Source organism: Spermophilus citellus, assembly GCF_964194105.1.
Source record: "Spermophilus citellus genome assembly, chromosome: X".
NCBI lineage: Eukaryota > Metazoa > Chordata > Mammalia > Rodentia > Sciuridae > Spermophilus > Spermophilus citellus.
In genome coordinates, this window is record NC_138190.1 from 34,684,670 (window position 1) to 34,708,174 (window position 23,505).

Here is a 23,505-nt window from a genome sequence, read left to right on the forward strand (position 1 = left end):
CACACACACACACACGCACACACGCAGTGTGGAAATAGTTATCACAGGAGGGTGGGGGTTGCTACTCATAGGACAGTCTCTACAATAAAGAAGTTTCCTGCTCAAAATGACAGTAATACTGAAGTTGGGAAACCCAAGGTAAGATGTTTAACTCTAAAAGGAGACTTTTTCCTATTTTCCTGGAATTTGACTCTACTCCGTGAATACCATTGTCATCTTTCATATTATCACTTACATAATTCTGTGCTCATCTACGTGTTTTTTCCTGATGAATTAAATTCAGTTAACTTGGTAACAGTGCATTTAAGAAGCAGCAACCAAATAGATGTTGTTTTCACGTCACTGAAATTATTTTTCTAGGCCAGTTGGACGAATGCTAGTAAAAAGCAACGTGAAAAGCTACTTGAGCTGATTCGACGTCTTGCAGAAGATGATAAAGATGGTGTGATGGCACACAAAGTGTTGAACCTTCTGTGGAATCTGGCCCACAGTGATGATGTGCCCGTAGATATCATGGACCTGGCCCTCAGTGCCCACATAAAAATATTGGATTATAGTTGCTCCCAGGTAATGGTGTGCTGCTTTGCTCAATTTTTGTGGCCTTCTCTTTTAGGATAGCTTAGCTGTAGAATAGTTCCAGGTTATTGTAACATTGTTATTTTTCAAATTATCTTCAGGAATTGACTTTGTTTGAATAAGTCTGCCTTTTTTTTTTACTTAGGTATTTACATCAAGGTTTTGTGAATCATCTGATTCTCCTTGGGAGAAAGATAGTACAAACAAAAGACTATTTAATGGTAGTATTATCAAATGTACAATGCAGAAATACCAGTTTCAAATAGATCATAAGACATGCTGATTAGGGACTTCAGAATTAAGAGAAATTAGGTTCTCTTTGCTCATAGGAGAGGTAAGAAAAAATTGATATAATGTCCTCAATAGTACAACATTTCATTTAGGGTATTATATGTTAATGTTCAATCCTGTGATATGGAAAAATCTCAAAACACTGGATAAAAGGCAATACCTTCTGGCAAACATATTATACCACATTTGTTTAATAGTGCTTTACTTTTTTGGAGTTTTGGTAGTAAATGTGAAATTAAAACATAGTTTTTTAAAAAAACATTAAACTCTTTGCTACAATTACAGCATAATTGTAATGCTAATCAGACGAGAAAAACTTTCATAATTCTCTTAAGTGTGAAGGTAGAATTCTTCCAATTATAGTTCTATATAAAACATTGAAATTGTTTGTTTAAGGACCGTGACACACAAAAGATCCAGTGGATAGATCGATTTATAGAAGAACTTCGCACAAATGACAAATGGGTTATTCCCGCACTGAAACAAATTAGAGAAATTTGTAGTTTGTTTGGTGAAGCACCTCAAAATTTGAGGTAAGACTTTTAAACCTAGCCAATTTTACTGTATTTTTATGTATGTATTTTGTTGGATAGAAATAGCATTAACAAATGGTTAAAAAAAAAAAGATTTTAAAATTTTAGTGTGGTGACCAACTAAGAGGAGGGTTAGTTTGTCATATCTGCCTCCTTTTTTTATTGATGAGAAAGTGTAAGGCACAATTAACAGATAAATGTCAGAATCAAGCTGATAATACTGCCTTGTGGTTCTCTATTCAGAGGTATTTTATTTCCAGCAAGTAGGCCAGACAGTTTTATGGCATGTATTGTATCTGTTGATCTCATTCTTCATTTGATTTTATCTTTCTTGCATTTGTTGTTTGAATCACCATACTACTACCGAATAGTTTTCAATGTAGAAACTTTTTCTTTTTTAGTAAATTTTTAAAGTTAATTTCAAACATTAGACTTCATGGACATTTAAATAATGGAAGATAACAAAATATGATCTAAAATTTTTATTTTAGTGAAGTTTCCTTTTAGTAGCTTACTGTAATGATTTGTCTTTAAATTTTCTGATAATAGAATTGGAACTGATAATATTAGAATAAAAATAATATGGACAGAAAGAGCTTAGTGTAAGGAATATTCACAATGGAATGTGAACCTTGTGTCAAACCAGTCATTTAAGCTTATGAACATTCTCTAAAGGATCTTTTTTTTTTTTTTTTTTTTTTTTTTGTACAACATGAAATAATGGAGTGGGGCATGCTAGTGCACAATTGTAATCCCAACAACTGGGGAGACTCAGGCAGGAGGGACTGCAAGTTTGAGGCCATACTTAGCAACTTAGCAAGGCCCTAAACAATTTACTGAGACCCTATCTCAAAAATAAAAAGTGTTGAGAATGTGGCTCAGTGGTAAAAGTGCTCTGGGTTAAATCCCTGGTACCCCCTCCCTCCAAAAAAAAAAAAAAAAAAAAGATGGTGCACACCTATAATCACAGCCATTCAGAAGGCTAAGGAAAGAAGATCACAAGTTCGAAGCCAGCCTTGGCAACTTAGCTAGACCATCTCAAAATAAAAAGGACTTAGGGATGTTGCTCAGTGGATAGAGGGGTAAATTGCCCCTGGGTTTAATCCCCAGTACTGCTGGGGGATGGGGGGGAGTTAAATGATTGGCAAGATCTATTACAACTCTGAATTACTATGATTATGCCTAAATAGAAAAGGTCATATATATGTTTAGATGTTAACAGGTGAACTTTGTCTCATTTTTTTTCCCCTTCAATCTGGAAAAAAATAATAGGAAATTAGAAAAGCTAGAGGTATAAATTAGTGGGAAGAATTCAGACAATTATCTTACTAATAGTAACATTTTATTTGAAGAACGTACTTCAAATGTTTGGCCCACCACGTATATAGTTGTACATGTACATAGACAGTAGTTCCCAAACTCTTCAAAGGACCGGTAGTTATCTTCACTAGATGAATAATAATGGCTATGAAAGTTGACTGGTTGCCTATGGCCAAGTTTTCCAACGAGTGTCACCAGAAAATGTCTTGGCCACAAACCGAGTATCCTAGTATGTACCTTGAATGAGTAATAAATAAAATTTTTATGAAAATATTTCTTTGGTTAAATTCGTCACTAGGAGTTACAATGATAGTCTTGGAAGGAATGTTTCTGTCTTTATAATTCTGAAATAATCATGAAACCAGACGCACATACTTTGGTACTATTGTAGTATGGTACTAGAAATCAGTCATTGAACTAGACTCCCTGTGGGGTGAAGGTAGAGAATACTGATGCATGTTTTTCAGTTAAATTAGAATAATTTTTATTTTTTGAGGCATTGCTTTCTTTTAAATTGCTTAATATTTCTATTAAAGGAAGTAAATGGTCAAAAGTATAATTTTTAAAGGTTTTTAATTACTAGCTAAAAATTTAGATGTGTAAACTCTTGAACACAACAGAGTTTAATTGCCTAATTATATTGTGAAGTTCTTCTCGTTTCAGTCAAACTCAGCGAAGTCCCCATGTATTTTATCGCCATGATTTAATCAATCAACTCCAGCACAATCATGCCCTAGTTACTTTGGTAGCTGAAAACCTTGCAACTTACATGGAAAGCATGAGACTATATGCTAGAGGTATGTACTATAAGATAAATTATGGGAAATAACAGTGATTTCTTTCTTACATTAATTACATTAGAAATGACTGATCTATTTTAAATGATACATGGTAGTTGGCTTTTGAATCATGTTCCTTTATGGACTTTTGATTACTTTCAGTGTCAAATCTTACACATCCTAAACTCTCGTCTAACATTTTGAGCCTGCCTTCTCCTCTTGTTGATTTCTTTATCTGTCCCTATCTGGCGCACTCTGCTTCTCTGTACTACACTTGGCTGTTATCTTTGTAGGTATGTACTTGACTTCATTTTCAACCTTTGAATCTTTACTGCCACCACCTTTAGCTTTTTCAAGAAAATTTGTTTTTTTCTAAGTCTGGTTTTGCACATATTAGTTTTTTAATAATCCTAAGTTTGTTTTATAAGTACTTCAGACTTTATGGGGAGAAATAGGAAGCTCCAAGAACCTGGATGTTTACATTTGCTTTAAAAATGTGAAATTGTTTAAACATGTTGGAATGAAGTTTCCTATGGTTTCAACAGACCATTTTTAAGTGCTTGCCATATATGGAACCGTGTCAATGCTTTTTTTTTTTGGCTTTTTAATAGTTGTGTCAGGATTGTTTGTGTGCTAGAGTATAGATGAGTTAATGCACATCTGCCCCCCACCAGAGCCATAGATAACTTTATATCATCATTGTTAAAGACAGACTTGAACATAATATTTACTAAACATAGCACTCATTTAACATGGTACACTAGGACCTGGAGAAGCCAATAGTGTATGTGAAAAATAATTACATTTGCAATACTCATTATTTGAGAAGCAGAGTAGACTCAACATTGTTGAATAAAATTCCATGGTACTTATAAATCACCAGACTTTTGCTTAACCCTTACAATTCAGATAAACACAAAGGAAGAATTAAGCAATTCTTCAGATGGCCCTACTGACTTTGTTGCCTCTGTTCTTCCTTTTTTTTCTCTTTGGATCATTTCCAGATGGTAGAACTGGACAAGCAGTCTAAGAGTTAGGCAGGTGATGGGCATCAGACAGTGACCTTTTATCATTTCTGTCCTGTGTTCCTTATAAGCAGCAGGCTAGAACAGTGAAGGCAGTATAGGCGTGCAAACGTGTGATACACGTTCTATACCAAAGACAGCCAAAATCGTGAGAGAAACTAGGTTGAGTGCAGTATACACAATACGCAAACACCCATACTTTTGTGCTCACATTAACATAACTCAGACTTTTGATTACGACCTCATTTCTTTGTGGTACAAAGCCTTCACAATTGCCAATGCAGCCCGTCCCTCATAGTTGAGGCCATATAAATGAATGTTTCAGTGCTATTATTTACTTTATTTGTACTTTTATTGTCCAGAGTGGAGGAATCTACTATTGGGTACTCAGGAAGTGCATGTGCACTTCAGACTCATTGTCAAATTTTCATAAGTTACTGCCTCATCTCAATTTCAGGGCCATAAGAATTTTTGCATTCTTTAATTTCCCCTCCTTTTGCTGTTTGTATCTCCACAAAGCAAGAGATGTGAATCTGCATGATCAGATTGTCTAAGTTTGAAACATTGACCTAAATGTATTGCTCTACAACCTTAGTAAGTTATTTATGTTAAAGCAATGTATGGCCCAGAGTAAGCACTCGATTTTTTTTTTTTTTTTGTAAAATTGTATTTTTTTTTTTTATTATTAACCTTTTTATCTAAATTCATGGACCATCTCATACTTTCTGTTTCTCCTAACTCACCTTGACACCATTTCTTCCTCTAATTTATAATACTCTTCTTCTAATGAATAATGATTAGCATGTTATTATGGGGGAATAATTTTTAACACTAGTGAAATCCTATTCAAATTTTCACAACATTAAGTCATTTCTGTGGTAACCTTGTCTACCAAGATTTCTGAATTTGCAGTTCTGTGGTAAATTATGTTTTTTTTTTTTTTTTTTTTTTTTTTTTTGTCCTCTGCATAATATAAGAGTGGCATGAATTTCATTAGGTATGAGACAGACATATTATTTAGCTGGATAACATCAGACTTGCACAGTCACTGATATTCTTAATTTTAGATAACCATTTCACTAGTATTAAGTATTCTGCCCATATTTCATCTCCACTAACATCTTCACATTTGGGGAAAGAACATTTCCTAGGCGCGGTCACCTAATTCTACCTCATATCTAGATAGAATTTAATGACTTACTTTGCTGTAGATCACATTTTTGCCTTCTGTTTTTTAAGGACTGCCACTTCTATTACCCATTCCCAGCCTCTTATATATCCAACTCTGACAGTTTTTAGCAACATTTTTCCACCTAAAAGGAGGAGGAAAGGGGCAGGACATGGTGGTACACACCTGCAATTACAGTGACTTAGAAAATTGAGGCAGGAGAATCGCAAGTTTAAGGCGAGCCTCAGCAACTTATTGAGGTTCTAAGCAACTTAGTGAGACCCTGTGTCAAAAAGGGCTGAGGATGCTTGGTGGTTAAGTGCCCCTGGGTTTAATCCCTGGTACAAAAAAAAAAAAAAAGGTGGGCAGTGGGATTCTTCCTAAGTGGCATTAACTGCTATTGCTCTGTTAGGATGCAGATACTGGGCTGAAACATTCCTACCCATCAGCCATGAAGTACTAGGTCTGTGTGGCTTCTTTGTGATTTTAAAAAATGAACCATTATTAGCCATTTTGTGAACAGTAGACATCTCTCTGGAGAAATAGCTATTTCAAGGTCTGGAGCAGAGATAATATGAGGTGATCTTTCAAGATCTTATTCCAGAAGTACTCAAGATATAAGTCAAAAGGACAGAGTGGTTGGCTTTTGCTGACTAAAACTTGAGTCAAAATAATGAAAATAATTAAATCCATTTTATAAAATGTGAATGTGTTGGCATAAAGGAAAATATGAACTAATAAATGCAAAACATAATGCATGTAAACCAAGGGATGAGGGGTTTAAATTTTAGAATGTTGGAATAAGCTGCCTGGCAGACCTTCTTAACGAAACTGCCAATTATTTGGGGGAACACAGAAAAATCACTTAAAGTATCTAGAAATAGTCATCAGGGGGTTATTGCAAATGGAGAAATATGTACTCAAGAAAATCTATTTAAGGAGAGGAAAAAAGCAAGTCTAGTATGTGAACCACACTTGCTCATTTTTCCCCACACCTGCTCCTGTAGGGCTCCAGTTTTACCTGGGGAAGCTGCAGGCTACTGATGTTTCTTACCTTGTTCAGCTCCGTGTGGCAGAAGCTCCATTCCTGACAGATCTGGCCAGGACTGAAGCTCTTTTACCCTGTGCAGTGTCCACTAACAATGTGAAACCTTATTCCAGGGATTATAGGCTTAGAAAACTTGGATCCATCTCTACTTACTCCTTGGGTGAAAGTTTCATGTGAGAAGGGACAATCTGAGAAAATCAGTGGATTCCCCTTTACCCCACACCAGCACCTGCTCATAAATCAGGGATATCATCCTGGGAAAAGCTGGTTGCTATACTACCTATAGTGGCACAGGTGTTCTGCGCAGACGAAGAGAGAAGCTGTGAGGATGAAAAGCTCAGCAGTTAGATTTGAAGGGTTGACTGTTTAGTCCAGAGCATGCCATGTCTAATGAAAAAAGTTGAGATTTCTTGAAGAACAGTTAAGAGGGTGATTGTTGTTCTCTTGTACAAGCAAAACTTAGGAGACCAACAAAAGTTTAGATCTAGATAAGGAGACAGGCTAGATATTGAGATCACAGTTCACTCAGAGGGACAGAAATGCTGTGTACACTAGGGTCCACTCACCCAAAAGCAATCAGAGCAGGACGTGGGGCAGATTAAAAATAGTCCCCCCAAGCTATACCAGGATTCGTCATCAAATGGTAAAGACCTAAAGGGCACAGAGAACTCGTATGCAACTCCTGACCCAACAGAACACTGGATGAACAATAAGATATCCTGACTCGGGAAGAACTCCTAGGAAGCCAAGCTTCAAAATTGCATGTATCCCCAGCAGTCTGGAATAACTGCCTCTTTTCTGGAACAATTGAAAAGGGAGCATCCAAGTTACTAGGACCAAAAAAAAGTAATAACTGTAATAACAGCCTCTGAGTCTCACATATACCCAGTGGTTATGGATAATAATCTAGTGAAGGGGTCTCAAGTACAAGTTTGACCAATAAAGGGTTATACTGACCCAGGAGTGACCCCTACGTAGCCACGGTAAAAGATAAAAACAAGGGGGAAACCCGTGAGCGGAGCTGTCAGTGGCTGAGCACCATGACTTCCGATAACCCAGTAAACAGTGTCCAAGTTGCTGCAATATATTTCTAAACCATCTTCATCTCAATGAAAAACGAGGCTTCTAAACACAGAAAGATGTGGCCCAGCAGAAACTGCCTTGGAAGGGGCCGAGAAGGTAGACTTTGTAAAAGACTAAAAAGTACAAAGATGCCCAGAAAACTGAAGGAAACCATGTCTAAACAATTAAAGTAGTAGTGAGGTGCAAGCCTGTAATCCCAGCTATGCTGGAGGCTGAGGCAGGATGATGGTAAGTTCAAAGCCAGCCTCAGCAACGTAGCGATACCTTGTCTCTACATAAAATGTTAGAGAGGCATGGTGTGGGGGAGGCTATAGATGTGGCTTAGTGGTTAAGCACCTGTGGGTTCAAGCTCCAGTACAAAAAGAAAGTAATAATGACAATGTCACAATATCAAAGAAATTATTTTAAATAATAAAGGGAAAAAGGCAACATGGGAATTCTTCGCTTTAAAAATATAACCATAGGCATTCAACAGATTTGAGCTGGCAAAAGAATGAATCAGTGAACTCAGATCAATTGGGATTATATAAAATAAAAAAACAGAAGAAAAAGGATGAACAGAATCTCAGGAAGGTATGAGACACAAGCACATCGGCATACATCTAATGGGAATATCAGAAGATAGGTAAGAGAAGGGAACAAAAAAAAAGATGTAACCATTGAAAACCTCCCAAATTTGGTGAAAGACCCTACCCTATAAGTCCAAGAAAATAGAATTCCAAGTAAGAAAAATACAGAGAGGCCCAAACTTGGATATGATAGATAAAATATTTTCCTCCTCACAGGAAACCCTAGTAACAATTAACAGCTGACTTCTTGTCTGAAACATCAGAGGCCAGAAGACAATAGGACAGCATGTTCGAAGTGCCAGTGTAGAGGGATGGACCCAACCATCAAGACTCTTGCATTCAGTAAAACTGAAGGCCAAAGAGAGAATTCATTATTGTCAGACTTGAAGGAAATCCTAAAGGAAGTAGTTAAGTGAAAAGCAAGTGACAGCAATGACTCAAAATCTTCAGGAAAAAAGGAAGAGGAACACTGTGAATTAACTCAACGTAATGGTTATCTATAGAACGCTCCACCCAATGATAGTAGAAACTAACAGTATTATGTAATCATCTCAATAGATGCAGAAAACACACTTAATAAAATCCTATGACCCTCTTATTATAAAAATGCTCAATAAACCAGGAACACAACACACAGTAGTGTACTACTTCATGCTGAAAGACTGGTTACTTTCCCCCTAGAATTGGGAGTGAGACGAGTTTGTTTGTTCTAGCTGCTTCTGTTGAACACTCTATTTGACATTTTACGCAGGCTAACTAGGTCCCCCCCCACCCCGCCCGCCACCAAAATGTAAAAAGCTTCTAGACTGAAATGGACAAAGTAAAAGACTATATATGTTTATAATACCATAGGATATAATAAGGAATTTATTTTTAAAACATAATGAGTAAGTGTGTTCTACTGCATTACAGGAAACAAAATTAATAAACATTAGGAGTGAAAAACCTGAAAATGAAATAATGAAACAGTTTTAATTACAGTAGCATCAAAAAATAGTGAGAAATAAATGAGAGGACAAAACTGGTATACAGGAAGTTACAAAACTTTGTAATTATTTAGGTCTCTTTTTTCCAAAGCCATCCTGTATTCATGGCATGCAGAACTTTAATATTATTGAGGTAATGCTGTGGTTTGAATGTGTCACCCAAAGTCCATGTATTGGAAAATCCAACAGTGTGGGGAGCTGGGACCCAAGAAAAGGTGATTAGATCATGTAAACCGATGTCATCAAGAAAGCAAGTTGGATGTTGCGAGAATGTGCTTGTTGTAAGAGCTAGTTTGGCCGGGTGTGGTGGCACACGCCTGTAATGCCAGCGGCTTGGGAAGTTGAGGCAGGAGAATTGCCAGAAGCCAGCCTTAGCAACTGCTAAGCACTAAGCAACTCAGTGACCCTGTCTCTAAATCAAAAATACAAAGTAGAGCTGGGGATGTGGCTCAGTGGTAGAGTATGCCCGAGTTCAATTCCTGGTACAAAACAACAACACAACAACAAAACCCTCTTGTTTGGTCCCTTATGGTGATAGGTAGGCCCTCCTACCTATCACCATAAGATGACCCAGCAAGAAGGTCCTCACCAGCTGTGGACACTTCACATCCCAGCCTCCAGAACTGTAATTAACTCCCTGTTCTCTCTAAATCACCCAGTCTCAGGTATTCTGTCATAGCAGCGTGAAATGTAATAAAGGATGACAATAGTCCCCAAGATGATCTGCAGATTTAGCATGATCCCTATAAAAATTGCAGCCTGCTTTATTTTCTTGCAGAAATTGACAAAGCTGATTCTAAACACAGAGGGCTCAAATAAAACAAATTTCAAAACCAAAGTTAGCAGACTCTAACTACCTGGTTTCAAAACATACTGCAAAGCAACAATAAGACATTGTGGTGCTGGCACTAAGATAAACGTATCTGTCAATGAAGTATAATTGACAGTCCAGAAATAAACCCTCACGTTTATGATTGAGTTTTACAAGGGTGCCAAACCTAACAGTGGAAAATGAAGAGGCCCCCCCCCCCCCCCCGTTTTTTTACAAAGGTTTTTGGAACAATTGGATATTCACATCTAAAAGACTGTAGTTGGGTCTTTTTGCCTCATACCATATGTTAAAAATTAATTCAAAATGAATCCTAGACCCAAAAATAACAGCTAAAGGTATAGTGCTATTAGAAGAAATAGTTATGCATTTATATGACCTTGGATTAGGGAAAGTAAAGTGATTCAGCCGAAAAAAGCAAAAAGGAAGGATGGTAAATTGAACTACATGAGTCTCTCAAAATTACCTGCTACAAGTGAAAGCAGCATCAAGAAAATGAAGAGACAATGTGAGGAAAAATAGGAGACAATATTTACCAATCACGTCTAGTGAGGGACTTGTATCTTGATTATATACAGAACTTTTATTACTTGACAATTAAAGGACAACCTAATTATTAAGAAGTGGGCAAAGGATCTGAATAGAGAAGCAGTTTAGTATCATCAGTTATTCAGGACATGCAAATCAAAACCATACTAATATAAGCTGTTTTGCCCCTACTAGAATGACAAGATAGCAGCAAGTGTTGGTGAGGATGCAGAGAAATTGAAGGCTTCATACATGGCTTGTGGAGTCGCAAAGTTGTGCAGCCACCTTGTTAAACATGTTGGCAGTTGCTCAAAATGTTAAAGCTTATGATCTGTTTCCAGTTATATACTCAAGTGAGATGGTAACAAATTCATGCAAATGTGTGTACGTGAATGTTCGTAGCAATATTGTTCATAATAGCCAAAAAGTGGAAACCCCCAAAGTGTCTAATGTTTGATGAATGAATAAATACAATGTACATATACTATTCAGCATTTAAAAAGAATATATGATACAACATGTATGAACTTTGAAAACATGCCAAATGGGCAAAAGCCAATCAGAAAACACTAGGTGTTGCATTGATTACTTTTGTATGAACTGTTTCAAATAGACAAAGGGTTGGGAGGTAGGTAAAAATGGGCAGACAGTGATGGTGAATATACAGCTCAAAAAATTGAATCGTGTGCTTTAAATTGGTGGATTTTTATGGTATTTGAGTCACATTTCAATAAATGTTAACTAATTAAAGTTCTCTTTCATGAGTTCTGAAATGGGTCCTAGACAACTTGCTATTTATGAGGACACGAGACAATTTATATTGTCTCGGCCATGATTCACCACTGTTTCCCACCGATTTTCAAAGACACCTGACTTAATTTGATCTCATGTCATTACTCCTTCTGTTTTCAATGGGTTATCCGCCACCTATGGCAACATGTCAAAAATGGATCATCCTCCTTATTTGACTATTAATGAATCAAGGTATTTGCATCAGAATGTTTACAACAAAATCAACCAGATCGTGTTTTTGTTTACGTTGTCTGGAAACTTCTCTGTAGTGAGAAGGCGTCTTCATCCTTCTTAATTAGCACAGTGGGACCTTCTTACTTCTTGATTATTGTTTAGCTTTCATTGACTCTTGAATTCTATCCTTTGTCTATGGTTGGTAATTAAATTTAGAAGAGCAGAGGTTGGTTGCTAAAGCAAATTAGTAAAAATGATGACGTTGCAGTGGAGAAACCTAGTAGAAACCATTTTGACCATGTAGCGAAAGGTAGCTTTGTTAAGTGTTGCCACAAGTGACAGGATGTGCCTTAGTATTACTTTCGTGGGGTGAGCTCTTTTTGATAGTTCTTAACTTTGGGTAGAAGCAAATCTACCCAATCTTTGTGGGTGGAGGCCAGAAATGCTACTGAACATTTTATAGTGCACAGGACTGTCCCATACAACAAAGTGTCCAGCCTAAAATATCAATAGTGTGCAGTTGAGAAATCTAGATGATAGTGTTTTATTAGTGTTCAGTTCCTTGTTATTTGGAAGAGCTGAGATATTTTGGAGTAAAAGCACAGGTCTCCAGTTCACTGTCAAATAGTTTAGTATACATGTTGAGTATACATGGCACCTAATGAAGCAAATGGAGCAAAATATAAATAATAGGTGAATACGGATAAAGATTATAAGGAAATTCTTATATTTCTAAAACTTGATTGAAATTATTAAAAAGTTTACCCTTAAAAATAGTACCTGCCAAAAATACAACTGTTCATGAATTCCCAATATTAAGGTGGTGGGGGAAGGTATTTAAATTGGTGGATTTTTGAAATCCAGCATTTGTCAGAGTACTTCTCAGTCTAGTGCTATAAAAAGAAAATTTTTATGTGACAGAATAGGATTTGATTTTCTATCCATTTTCTTGACATAGTGCTTTAAGTTCTGAGCCCTAATGAAATTGACTTTTCTAGAATTAGATAATATGTATTTAGGACTGTTGGCAGCTAATAATATTTTCGCAGGTAGAAAGCAGTCATAATACATGGAGCTTCTTTCTTCACCAAAGCGTCAAAAACAATATTTCCACAACATTGTAAATGTCCTGTTATTAGAGCACATCCAGCTGTTGTTTAGAGAAGAAACTTCACTCTCTTTGAAGACATTGATTACCTATACTATTTCCAAAGGGCACCATGCATTTGGAATTCTCTGGCAGTACTGCACGCATACTCTGAAGTCCAGAATCTAGTATAGCCATATCTGTATTTAATGTTAAAGGGAAGCGACATCCATGACATGGTATTGGTGGTATGATAAGTTGGTCATGTAGTGTACCATGTTGTGTTACCCTGTCCTCCCAATTATAAATTAGTAATGTGATTTGTTTATTATACTGAAGTTTTTCTTTTTTTTCTGCAAAGACAGATTTCAGTATAATGGGTACTAAATTGAATAAAAAGTATATTTTGTCTTGGTTGCCTGTTTTTACGTACCCCTCAGATGAGTGTTAGCCTATAATAAATTGCTTCATTGTATAGTTTAAGGGTTATGCTGAAGAATTCCTGGTGTTAACCGATCCTTATCTCTCTTGATCATGTAAAAGGAATGGAAAGTTTCTTTTTCATGGGGACAAAAAAGGAAATGTTTAATACTCAAAACTACCACTTATAAGTAGATTTCAAGTTGCTTTCTAATGTTAAAAGATTAATGAGTTTTTTTAATTGAAAATTTCTTTGATAGAAATAATTGATATGAGTATCCATGTGTATAATGCATGATTTTTCTTAATTTGCAGACCATGAAGACTATGACCCACAAACTGTGAGGCTGGGAAGTAGATATAGTCATGTTCAAGAAGTCCAAGAACGGCTTAACTTCCTTAGGTTTGTTTTATATAATTCCATTGTTTTCTAAGACATAGATAAGAAATGTAGAGGGAATATGCTGTACAGCTACATCTTCATTGGGTGATCTTTTCCCCTTACCACTTTTTTTTTTTAAAGGTGAAAATCATTGCCTAAAAGACATAACATCTCCTTATTTTTGTTACTGAATACTCTAAAATTAATGGCTGAGTTGTGACTTTTCTTGCAGTATTTAAAGAAAACACATTTTAAGCTTTTTAGAGTAGACTTCTCATATTCATTGTGGGAATTATTTTTATTTTTAAAGCATAGATTTCCATATTTTCACACAACTGGACAGAGAACCACACCTATCTCTGTGATATTATAGACACCAAGAAAGTTGAGACAAAAGGTTGCTGGGCCAGCGCCTAATAAAAGTAGTTTTAGTCCTGTAGTGCCTTGTTTATCTTGACGATGCCTGGCAAGGGCAATCTAGGGTCAAATTAGAAACATGATTTCTAATTAGGATGAGGAAAATAAGGTTTATTCCACTAAGTGAAATGCCCAAAACTGTATTTTCTTGGTGATTGAGCTTTTAATGATTATACATTTGAAAATTTGAAAAATATCAAAAATATCTTTGTGGTTAAAATTTTTTATGTATCTTAAAGGATTAAATAAAACACATTATATAGCAGAATTTTTTTCTTATAATAAGTGTGCTAAATATGCCCAAATTATGTACTTTAGAAAATCTATCACATTTATTATTTTGTTACAAGTTCTAGAGAGAGTATCTTCCTGGGGTTTGTTAATTAGGGACTTCTATTTATTGAACTTTGTTTCTTTATTTTTAAGTAATTACAGAATGATTTTGACTTAAGAAAAACTCAACCAGATTTTAAATTTGGCATTTGTTTAATGTGAAGTAGTTTTAGGGGGAGTTTTTAAATTTGTTTTTTGACCACTCACATAGAGGTGTCTGCTTCCCAGATTTAGAATCACTGCAATAGTGAGTCGTCATTAATGATTGGCGTATCTTGTATCCCTTTGGCTTATTAGAACAGAAAAGCAGTTGTAAGCCCTGTTTTCTCTAAGATCAAGATCAGGGGGACCTGTTGTGACTCCTACTTACTAGTACTTACCTGTGTGACTTGTAACAACAGATTTAAAGCAAAGGAACCAAATTAATGGCTGCTGTGTATTTGGCCTGTGTTAAACACCTTACACCTCATAGCATAGTGTGAGGCTAGGTGATATCCGGAAAAAAACAAGATTCAAATGACTTAGAGTAGCTTTTTTGAAATCACATAGACAGTATGGGATAGAATTACACTTCTCCACAGGTCTGTGTTCTTCCTATTAGATGAGTAATTTTTCAGACTTGGAGTTTTAGGACTTCTGAGTAGATTCTGTGAAAATTTTTTAAAATAAGTGAGAGAAGTTTCAACCCCATTTCTCATTCCTTTCTTTACCTCTCCTAAGAATTGGAGCAGCTCTGCTTTTGTATCAGATTTCTAAAAGTTATTTTCACTTGAAAAAAGGTTTCTGCTGTTGTCTTTAGAAAACAAAATTAAATACACTTTGAAAGCAATTGTATTTTTTCCACATTGGACCTCCATTTTTTTGATCTATAAAGTAGAGGTTCTCAGGGTTAGGTAGAAGTGTGTTCTGTGAAAATATCAAAAGCCTTAATTTGAGATCCAAAAATGATTTGAAAAGGAAAAGGAACCTCCTCAACATTTAAGTAAATGCACCTTACTCTCATTGGGCATGTGGCTACCATTATGGTGTTAGCTAAAAATTATTGTTACATTACTCAGAATAAAGTGAGGTGTTCCCTGTCTCATACACATGGCAGAACAGGGTGGGTTAATGGATGCCAAAGGAAATTAGAAAGCTTTACCAAAAAGGACTATTTATAGCAGAATTCACCTTGGTTACTGTCTGTTCTTAATGACCAATCCAATAGTCAGAAAACTAAAAGACCCTAGAGAGCACCACCAAATGATTGATAGGCATCCTATTGATTATTGACCATTGTTTAAGTCATACGTGTTATTGTGTTCAGTGTGACCAGGTAACAAATGATGACTACTAGGTCATCAGAAAGTATAAAAATGGAAGTAATTTTGATCCATAAATATTAATGAGCTATGAATATCTCATTTCCCAGTGATGCCATTTAAACAATGCCAAATCTTCATTATTTTAAACTCAAATTATTGATTGAATATACTTCGAAAATGGCTGGTTTCACAGACTGACCTATTTCAATTCAAGGAATGAAGGTTTTCTTTATAATCATTTAGTGAAGTTCCATAGGGCTTATACTGGGGGCCTTGTACAGGCGTGTTGAATGAATTCCTATCTAGTATTTTTTTTTTTTTTTGTACTAGATAAAAGTTGAGAAATAGGTTCCTGTGAAAGAACTGACATCTTTTTATCTGTAGTTAAAAAAAAATTGTGATAAATGTATTATTTCATACATATACAGTTAGATTGCCTTTCAGGATAAAAATTATGTAAATCTAATTGCCAATTTTTTATGTTTTTCCAAGATTTTTATTGAAGGATGGCCAACTGTGGCTATGTGCTCCTCAGGCAAAACAAATATGGAAATGCTTAGCTGAGAATGCAGTTTACCTTTGTGATCGTGAAGCCTGTTTTAAGTGGTATTCCAAATTGATGGGGGATGAACCAGACTTAGATCCTGATATTAATAAGGACTTCTTTGAAAGTAATGTGCTTCAGCTTGATCCTTCCCTATTAACTGAAAATGGAATGAAATGTTTTGAGCGATTCTTCAAAGCTGTGAATTGTCGAGAAGGAAAACTAGTAGCAAAAAGGAGAGCCTATATGATGGATGATTTGGAGTTGATAGGATTAGACTATCTTTGGAGGGTAAGTCAAAATAGGAACTCTGTAAACATTATCTGTAGGAATTATAAAGTTACATATAGATATGTATGTATTCTGCTCTGATGTATAGCCCAGGCTTCTGGGATGGTAGTGGTTCATCTTGATCTTACTGTATTTTTTGTCATTTGAGAGTTTTTTTCTGTATTCTTTCTTTCCATCTCCCTCATTCTGCCACTGGTGTTCCTGTTGTCTGGCTTGAAATTTCGTGTTTATTTATGTGTAGGAGTATACTAACCATACAAATCTTTAATGAATTTCCCCATGGAAGTTAATCCACTCCACCCCAGTTTCATTCATTGTAGATCTTCCTTCATTATTAATTTTAGTTCATTATACGTTTGACACTAAAACAGAGGACAGAAAAGAAGACAGGATTATGAGTGTGTACTTTATGGGCACTGTTAAACTTACATTGGTAAATACTTAGGGAAGTATAATATTATCTATTTAAGGCTAATCTTTCCATCTTTTATAGTATTTATATCATTCCTATCTTTAAAAAGCTGACCTATTGCCAGGTACAGTGGTACACACTTAATAATCGTAGCAACTGGGAGGCAAGACAATCATAAGTTCAACATGAGATCCTGTTTCAAAATTAAAACAAAAAGAGCTTGGGATGTAATTCAATTAGGGTTTCTGGGTTGAATCCCCAGTATCATACACAAAAAAAATACATAAATCGGGGACAGGGTTGTGGCTTAGCGGTAGAGTGCTCACCTAGCACGTGCAAGGCCCTGGTTTCGATCCTCACATAAAAATAAATAAATAAAATCAAGGTATTATGTCCAACTACAACTAAAAAATAAAATTTTAAAAAAGCTAAAAAAAAAAAAAACCCTAAATCTGACCTATTAATACAGCACTTTATATCGTTTTGTTAGATTTCTATGAAATAATGTTCTACAAACCATAGGTAGACTAAGATGTTTAGTGTGGTATACGAGTATTTAAAAAATTTTTAAGAAAGTGTTCTCAGCTTTTTTGTAGCAGCAGAAAAGGTTAGTGGGGATCCTTAGCACATACTAAAATTTAACAGCGGAAATGGATTTTAAAAATAAATTCACGTAATAATCCAAAATGTAAATCTAATCAAAAAAAGAAATCCTGTGGTTTTTGTTGTTGTTTGGTGTCCCCAAGCCTCTTAGAGTGGTCAGCACTGAAACACCTCCTTTAAGCCCTCTTGGGTTCTGAACATTGTTTGAAAACCACTAATGTAATTAGATGGGTGATAAAGCTTTCTAGAAACTGGGAGTGGAAGGAGAGTATGCTAAACTATTTCACTATTCTCTTTCTTCCTTTCAACTAATTTGAATTCCTCCTGTAATGCCTTACGACTTGGTTAATAAGATGTTAAAATTATAGGGTTAAATAATAATGGTCAAAGATTATTTTATCTTAAGTAAAATGTCTCATTCTTAAATAGTTTTCTTTATTCAAAGACTAAAATTTTTCATTTATTCTTTTGGTCTATTTGTACCAGTTTCACTTGATTATTAAAGTCAGATTATAGTTAAATATTAATTTTTGAAGAGTATATTAAAAATAATTGAGCATATGATCAACTAAACATGTCTTGAGAATTAACATTTCAATCTTTTTGAACCTAGGTTGTGATTCAGAGTAATGATGATATTGCCAGCAGAGCTATAGATCTACTGAAAGAGATATACACAAACCTTGGTCCAAGGCTACAAGTTAATCAGGTAAGAATCTGTGAGCTTAAAACATCCACATACACCAAACACAGTGGCACGTGACTGTAATCCCAGCCATTTGAGAGGCCGAAGCAGGAGGATTGCAAGTTCCAGATCAACTTGGGCAACGTAGTGAGACCCTTTCTCAACTGCTGTGCATGGCAAGGCCCTGGGTTCAATCCCCAGTACCACAAGCAAAATAAATAAACAAAACCAATTCCCACATATTAGAGTACCAGTTGATAACACTTCGCACTCTGTGTCCTGTAAGAATTTTATGCTTTCTTTTTTTAGTTGCAGTTCCACACAATACTTTTATTTATTTTTATGTGGTGCTGAGGCTTGAACCCAGCACCTCGCACATGCTAAGCGAATGCTCTACCACTGAGCCCCAGCCCCAAGAATTTTATTCTTTTATTCAGAATTAACTAGAAATTGTTTTGTTCCAGCTCTTATCAAAAATATTGGTAAAAAGTTCATATTTCTGTTAAACAAAATATCATAAGTGAATCTTGACATACATGGCTGGCTTAATTTGTTTGAATATGATTATTAATCATCTGTTGAAATGGCAAAGAGATTTACTGAATTTGTTTTGATACTAGTACCTAATCTTTTAAAGTTCATTTTGGAAACCTACTTTATCCTAGTAATTTCCATAACACTAGCTTCCTTAAAAAAAGACAGAAAAGAAAAACCTTGATGTGTTTTTGTATTACTATAGACCGAGTCTCATTGAGAGCTACCTTTAAATTAGCCATTGTCATCTCTAATTAAGTTAATGTTATATGCTTAATTTTTCCATCTTAGAGCAACTTGAACTATCTTTATTTGGCCCGTTATTTGTAGGTGGTGATCCACGAAGACTTCATTCAGTCTTGCTTTGATCGCTTGAAAGCTTCTTATGACACGTTGTGTGTTTTGGACGGTGACAAAGACAGTATTAATTGTGCAAGACAAGAAGCAGTTCGAATGGTTCGAGTATTAACTGTTTTAAGAGAATATATAAATGAATGTGACAGTGATTATCATGAGGAAAGAACAATTCTACCTATGTCAAGGTTTGTGAATAACTGATCAACTAGTGCTAATTCTTAATTATTGGGTATTTTCCTAATCATATGATTGAAAAAGACGATACAGGTAAAAAGAGTGAGGAAATTAATCTTTTTACAAAATATTAGTGTCTTGCCCATTAAAAACATTATTTGTGCCAGGTGTGATGATGCATACCTGTAGTCCCAGCGACTCCGGAAGCTAGTGCAGGAGAATCCTGAATTCAAGGCCAACCTGGGCAACATAGCGAAACATAGAAAAGCTGAGTTATTCGTATCATACAGAATGTTTGCAATAGTGGCCTTTTTAACTGTTAAAAATAATAGCTTAGTCAGATTGGGGAGTAATTAGAAGTTTTTTAAGCTGCCATTATAGATAGCTAATATAGGAAGAAATATAATATTTTCAGCAGCTGGGGTTGTGTCTCAGTGGCCGAGCACTTGCGTAGCATATGTGAGGCACTGGGTTTGATTCTCGGCACCACATATAAATAAATAAAGGTCCATTGACAACTAAAATATTTTTAAAAAAATGAAAAAAGATTTTCATATGGGCTAAGTAACATTTTTCTTAAGGTTTCATCATTTAGTAATTTAAATGCCATTTATATAAAGTGTCATCTTTTTTTGCCTTTTAAGAATTAGATAAAGTTACTCCTTTAGTATGATTTGTATTTTGTATCTTAACTAAAAGAAGGTAATATGCTAACATAAATATCATTTTCGGGTGAATTTTCATATTTATAGAGTTTTTCAGGGAAAATATATATTAGCATTTTTGTTGATGTTCTCAAGGTAAAGTTTACATTTCACATTTATAAAGTCTTAATTGGCTTTTATAGCATAAAAATAAGTGAATTTTTCTGTCACTGTCTTAATTTCCTTGAGTCATATCCATCATTTTCAGCAACTGTAGGTAGAAAATTAACGAACATGTTGTGTTTTGAAGTTACTTGTAGTTAAAAGGAACGATCATTTTTCATTCTGAGGATACTAAAAATAAAAAGTATCTTTAATTCACTTCCCCTTATTTAATAAGAAAATACTCAGTGTTAAATTCCTAGCTTTATTTTCTTGGCCACTGGATTTGAAAGACTGCTGAATATGATAATTTTTTTTTCCCCTCCCCCCGCAGAGCTTTCCGTGGCAAACACCTCTCTTTTGTAGTTCGATTTCCAAACCAGGGCAGACAGGTAGATGACCTGGAGGTATGGTCTCATACAAATGATACAATTGGTTCAGTTCGACGATGTATTCTCAATCGCATTAAAGCCAATGTAGCCCATACAAAAATTGAGCTCTTTGTGGGCGGTGAGCTAATAGATCCTGGAGATGATAGGAAGTTGATTGGACAATTAAACCTTAAAGATAAATCGGTAAGTAAAGTATGTATACTTGCTAATTTTTTTTGATAAAACTAAACCTGAGATTATTTATTAATTCATTCAAGAAATGCTTTTTATTTGTTATGCATAAGGCTGTGTTAGGTGTTTGGGCTTATATTGCTAACTAAAACAGGCATACTGACACCTACAAAATATCAGAATAAAAGATTTCTAAAAACTGTGGGTTATATAAGGTAATATTTTTAAAAATTTCTAAAAGTATAGCATGTTATTTTAGGGTGTTTTCTTGGTATGTCACTAGGTTCTGAGTTGGGTTTTGTGTAAATATTTTTCCTTGTCTTTGATACTAATACATTATGTCCTTTTCAGCTGATTACAGCCAAACTTACACAAATAAGTTCCAATATGCCTTCAAGCCCTGATAGTTCTTCTGATTCCTCAACTGGATCTCCTGGAAATCACGGTAACCATTACAGTGATGGTCCCAATCCAGAAGTGGAAAGTTGTTTGCCCGGAGTGGTGAGTAGATGCAGTTGTCACATACTGTGTGTAAGACATTGTGCTGGCTAGAATCTTGAGAATAAAGAAGTATACAAAATAGTTATTTTTTCTTGAGTTTACAATAGTTATCAACTATTGACCATTAAGGTTAGAATGGATTGCTCTAAATGGTGATTGTAACTCAGTTGAAGTGTAAAACAATTTCCCTATAGGTACATATGATGTGTTTACATTGAAGTAATCTATTAGAGCCTAATTATAATACTCAAATATATAAATTTCAAAAAATATCATTGTCACCAGGTGTGGTGGTGCATGCCTGTAATCCCAGCAGCTTTGGAGGCTGAGGCAGGAGGATCATGAGTTTGAAGCCTGCCTCAGCAAAAGGAAGGCACTAAGCAACTCAGTGAGACCCTGTCTCTAAATGAAATACAAAATAGGGCTGGGGTTGTGCCTCGGTGGCCTAGTGCCCCAGAGTTCAATCCCCCAGTACCAGAATAAAATGGGTCCTTTATTTAAAACTGTTTATGTAGGAAAATATCTGTAATCTTCTTAGATTGTCAGCAGAATATCCTCCATAGAAGCAGTTATTTCTCCCTTTCTTGACATCTCCTTTGTCCCCTCTCCACAAAAATCTTAATGACTACAGTAACACCAGCTATTCCAGTGTCAGAAGAATTTGGTTCCCAGCAGCAGTTTGATTAGGAATTGAGTAGTGCGAATAGTATCCTTTTGTATGTCCAGAGTTTTAAGTTGTATATGTGGGAGAAATTTAATAGAACAGTAAAAGAGCCATCACAAAGAAGTTACTGGAAGTGTCTTAGATAAGGTGTTCAGTCTGTATCAGGAAGGATTAGTAAATGTGAGAAGATGCCAAAAGCTAACTATACCAGAGTAGACATGAGATGAACAAATTATGGAGTTTAACTTCTTTGGATTATGTTTTTTGTGGGGGATGATTTACAGGTAATTCATATATTTTGTATTCTAGATAATGTCACTGCATCCTAGATACATCTCTTTCCTTTGGCAAGTTGCAGACTTGGGTAGTAGCCTAAACATGCCACCTCTTAGAGATGGAGCAAGAGTGCTTATGAAACTTATGCCACCAGGTAAGAATGTTTAAATGATGATAAAGTACATGCTGAACAAAAGGGGTATGTTTGCAAATTCGTTCTGAATGGACCACAACTTAAGGGTTGATAAACACAAGCCAAATGCAGCCTAATACCTTTTTTTTTTTTTTTTAATAACCAAATACCTTAAGATGGTTTCTAAATTTTTTAATTTCTTTTTAAAAAATGCAAAAGAATACTATTTTGTGATCCATGAAATTTAAATTTTAACGTAGATAATCAAAATTACATTGGTATGTAGCCACACTCAAAGATGCACTGTCTTTTGATACTTTTGTTTTGCAATAGCATAGCTTAGTAATTGTGACCCACAAGCCTCAAATATTTACTCTGAGGCCTTTTATAGATAACATTTGCTTTCATATGTCTTGTTATGTAGATCATTTGTCACCAACAGTATTGTTACTTCTTTATTCCCTAGAAACAATCACTTTCAACTTGAACTTTTATTCTTACATATGTATGTTCCATTATATCTGTAAATAATATCCTCTTACCACTGGTTCTTTGTCAATTTTAGATGTGTACTGATTGTCCACTTTGTAGATGAAAATTCTTACTCCTACATCCTCCCCAATTTGTTTAAATATCTCTTTAATTCTTCCCATATGCCTTCTTGAATCTTTCAAAATAATTTTCCATTGTTGTTCATTATATAATCCATCAACTCTGCTCTTGTCCTTTTCCTCTTCCTCCTCCTCTTCCTCATTTGTCGGTTCTTTGCCTTCCATACACAGCTTTCTTTTTTTTTTTTTAAGAGAGAGTGAAAGAGGAGAGAGAGTGAGAGAGAGAGAGAATTTTTAATATTTATTTTTTAGTTCTGGGCGGACACAACATCTTTGTTGGTATGTGGTGCTGAGGATCGAACCCGGGCCGCACGCATGCCAGGCGAGCGCGCTACCACTTGAGCCACATCCCCAGCCCCCCATACACAGCTTTCAATTTGAGTCTTTGGTAATACCACAGAAGTGATGTTCTGTTCTTCTCCATGTCTTCTTTCTGATGCTATGTGATTTCAGTTTCTCCCTTTACTCCTGATGATCTCTGTAAGCACTTGAGTTTTTTCCTTCTCTGCTGGAAAAATTATTCTTTTCCCTTTGTAATAAAGTATTTTGAGATACCTTGAATCTGTTTATACTTTTTCTCATGGGCTTTTTTTTATGCATTTATATCTGTATGAACTCTTGGTTTCCTGTTACATTCAAAGGATTATAATCTGTTACTTGACATTTACTTGAATGCTCAAATTATCTCTAATTTGGTCAGTAGAAAC

At 35.4% G+C, this 23,505-nt stretch overlaps 1 protein-coding gene across 6 annotated transcripts in view; it reads left to right on the plus strand.

Annotated features, from left to right (window-relative positions):
- The window catches only part of USP9X (ubiquitin specific peptidase 9 X-linked), a 111,693-nt gene that overhangs the window by 46,408 nt on the left and 41,780 nt on the right, over window positions 1-23,505 (plus strand). For 5 of the 6 annotated variants that reach the window (XM_081276571.1, XM_081276570.1, XM_081276572.1 and 2 more), the window contains 10 exons: window positions 361-567; window positions 1,264-1,400; window positions 3,369-3,517; window positions 13,524-13,611; window positions 16,137-16,479; window positions 18,108-18,203; window positions 19,044-19,255; window positions 20,385-20,625; window positions 20,965-21,114; window positions 22,088-22,208. In XM_081276571.1, coding sequence (XP_081132697.1) covers window positions 361-567; window positions 1,264-1,400; window positions 3,369-3,517; window positions 13,524-13,611; window positions 16,137-16,479; window positions 18,108-18,203; window positions 19,044-19,255; window positions 20,385-20,625; window positions 20,965-21,114; window positions 22,088-22,208 — 1,744 coding nt within the window. The remainder of the gene's footprint in view (window positions 1-360; window positions 568-1,263; window positions 1,401-3,368; window positions 3,518-13,523; window positions 13,612-16,136; window positions 16,480-18,107; window positions 18,204-19,043; window positions 19,256-20,384; window positions 20,626-20,964; window positions 21,115-22,087; window positions 22,209-23,505) is intronic. The other variant, XM_081276575.1, reaches the window with a different exon arrangement.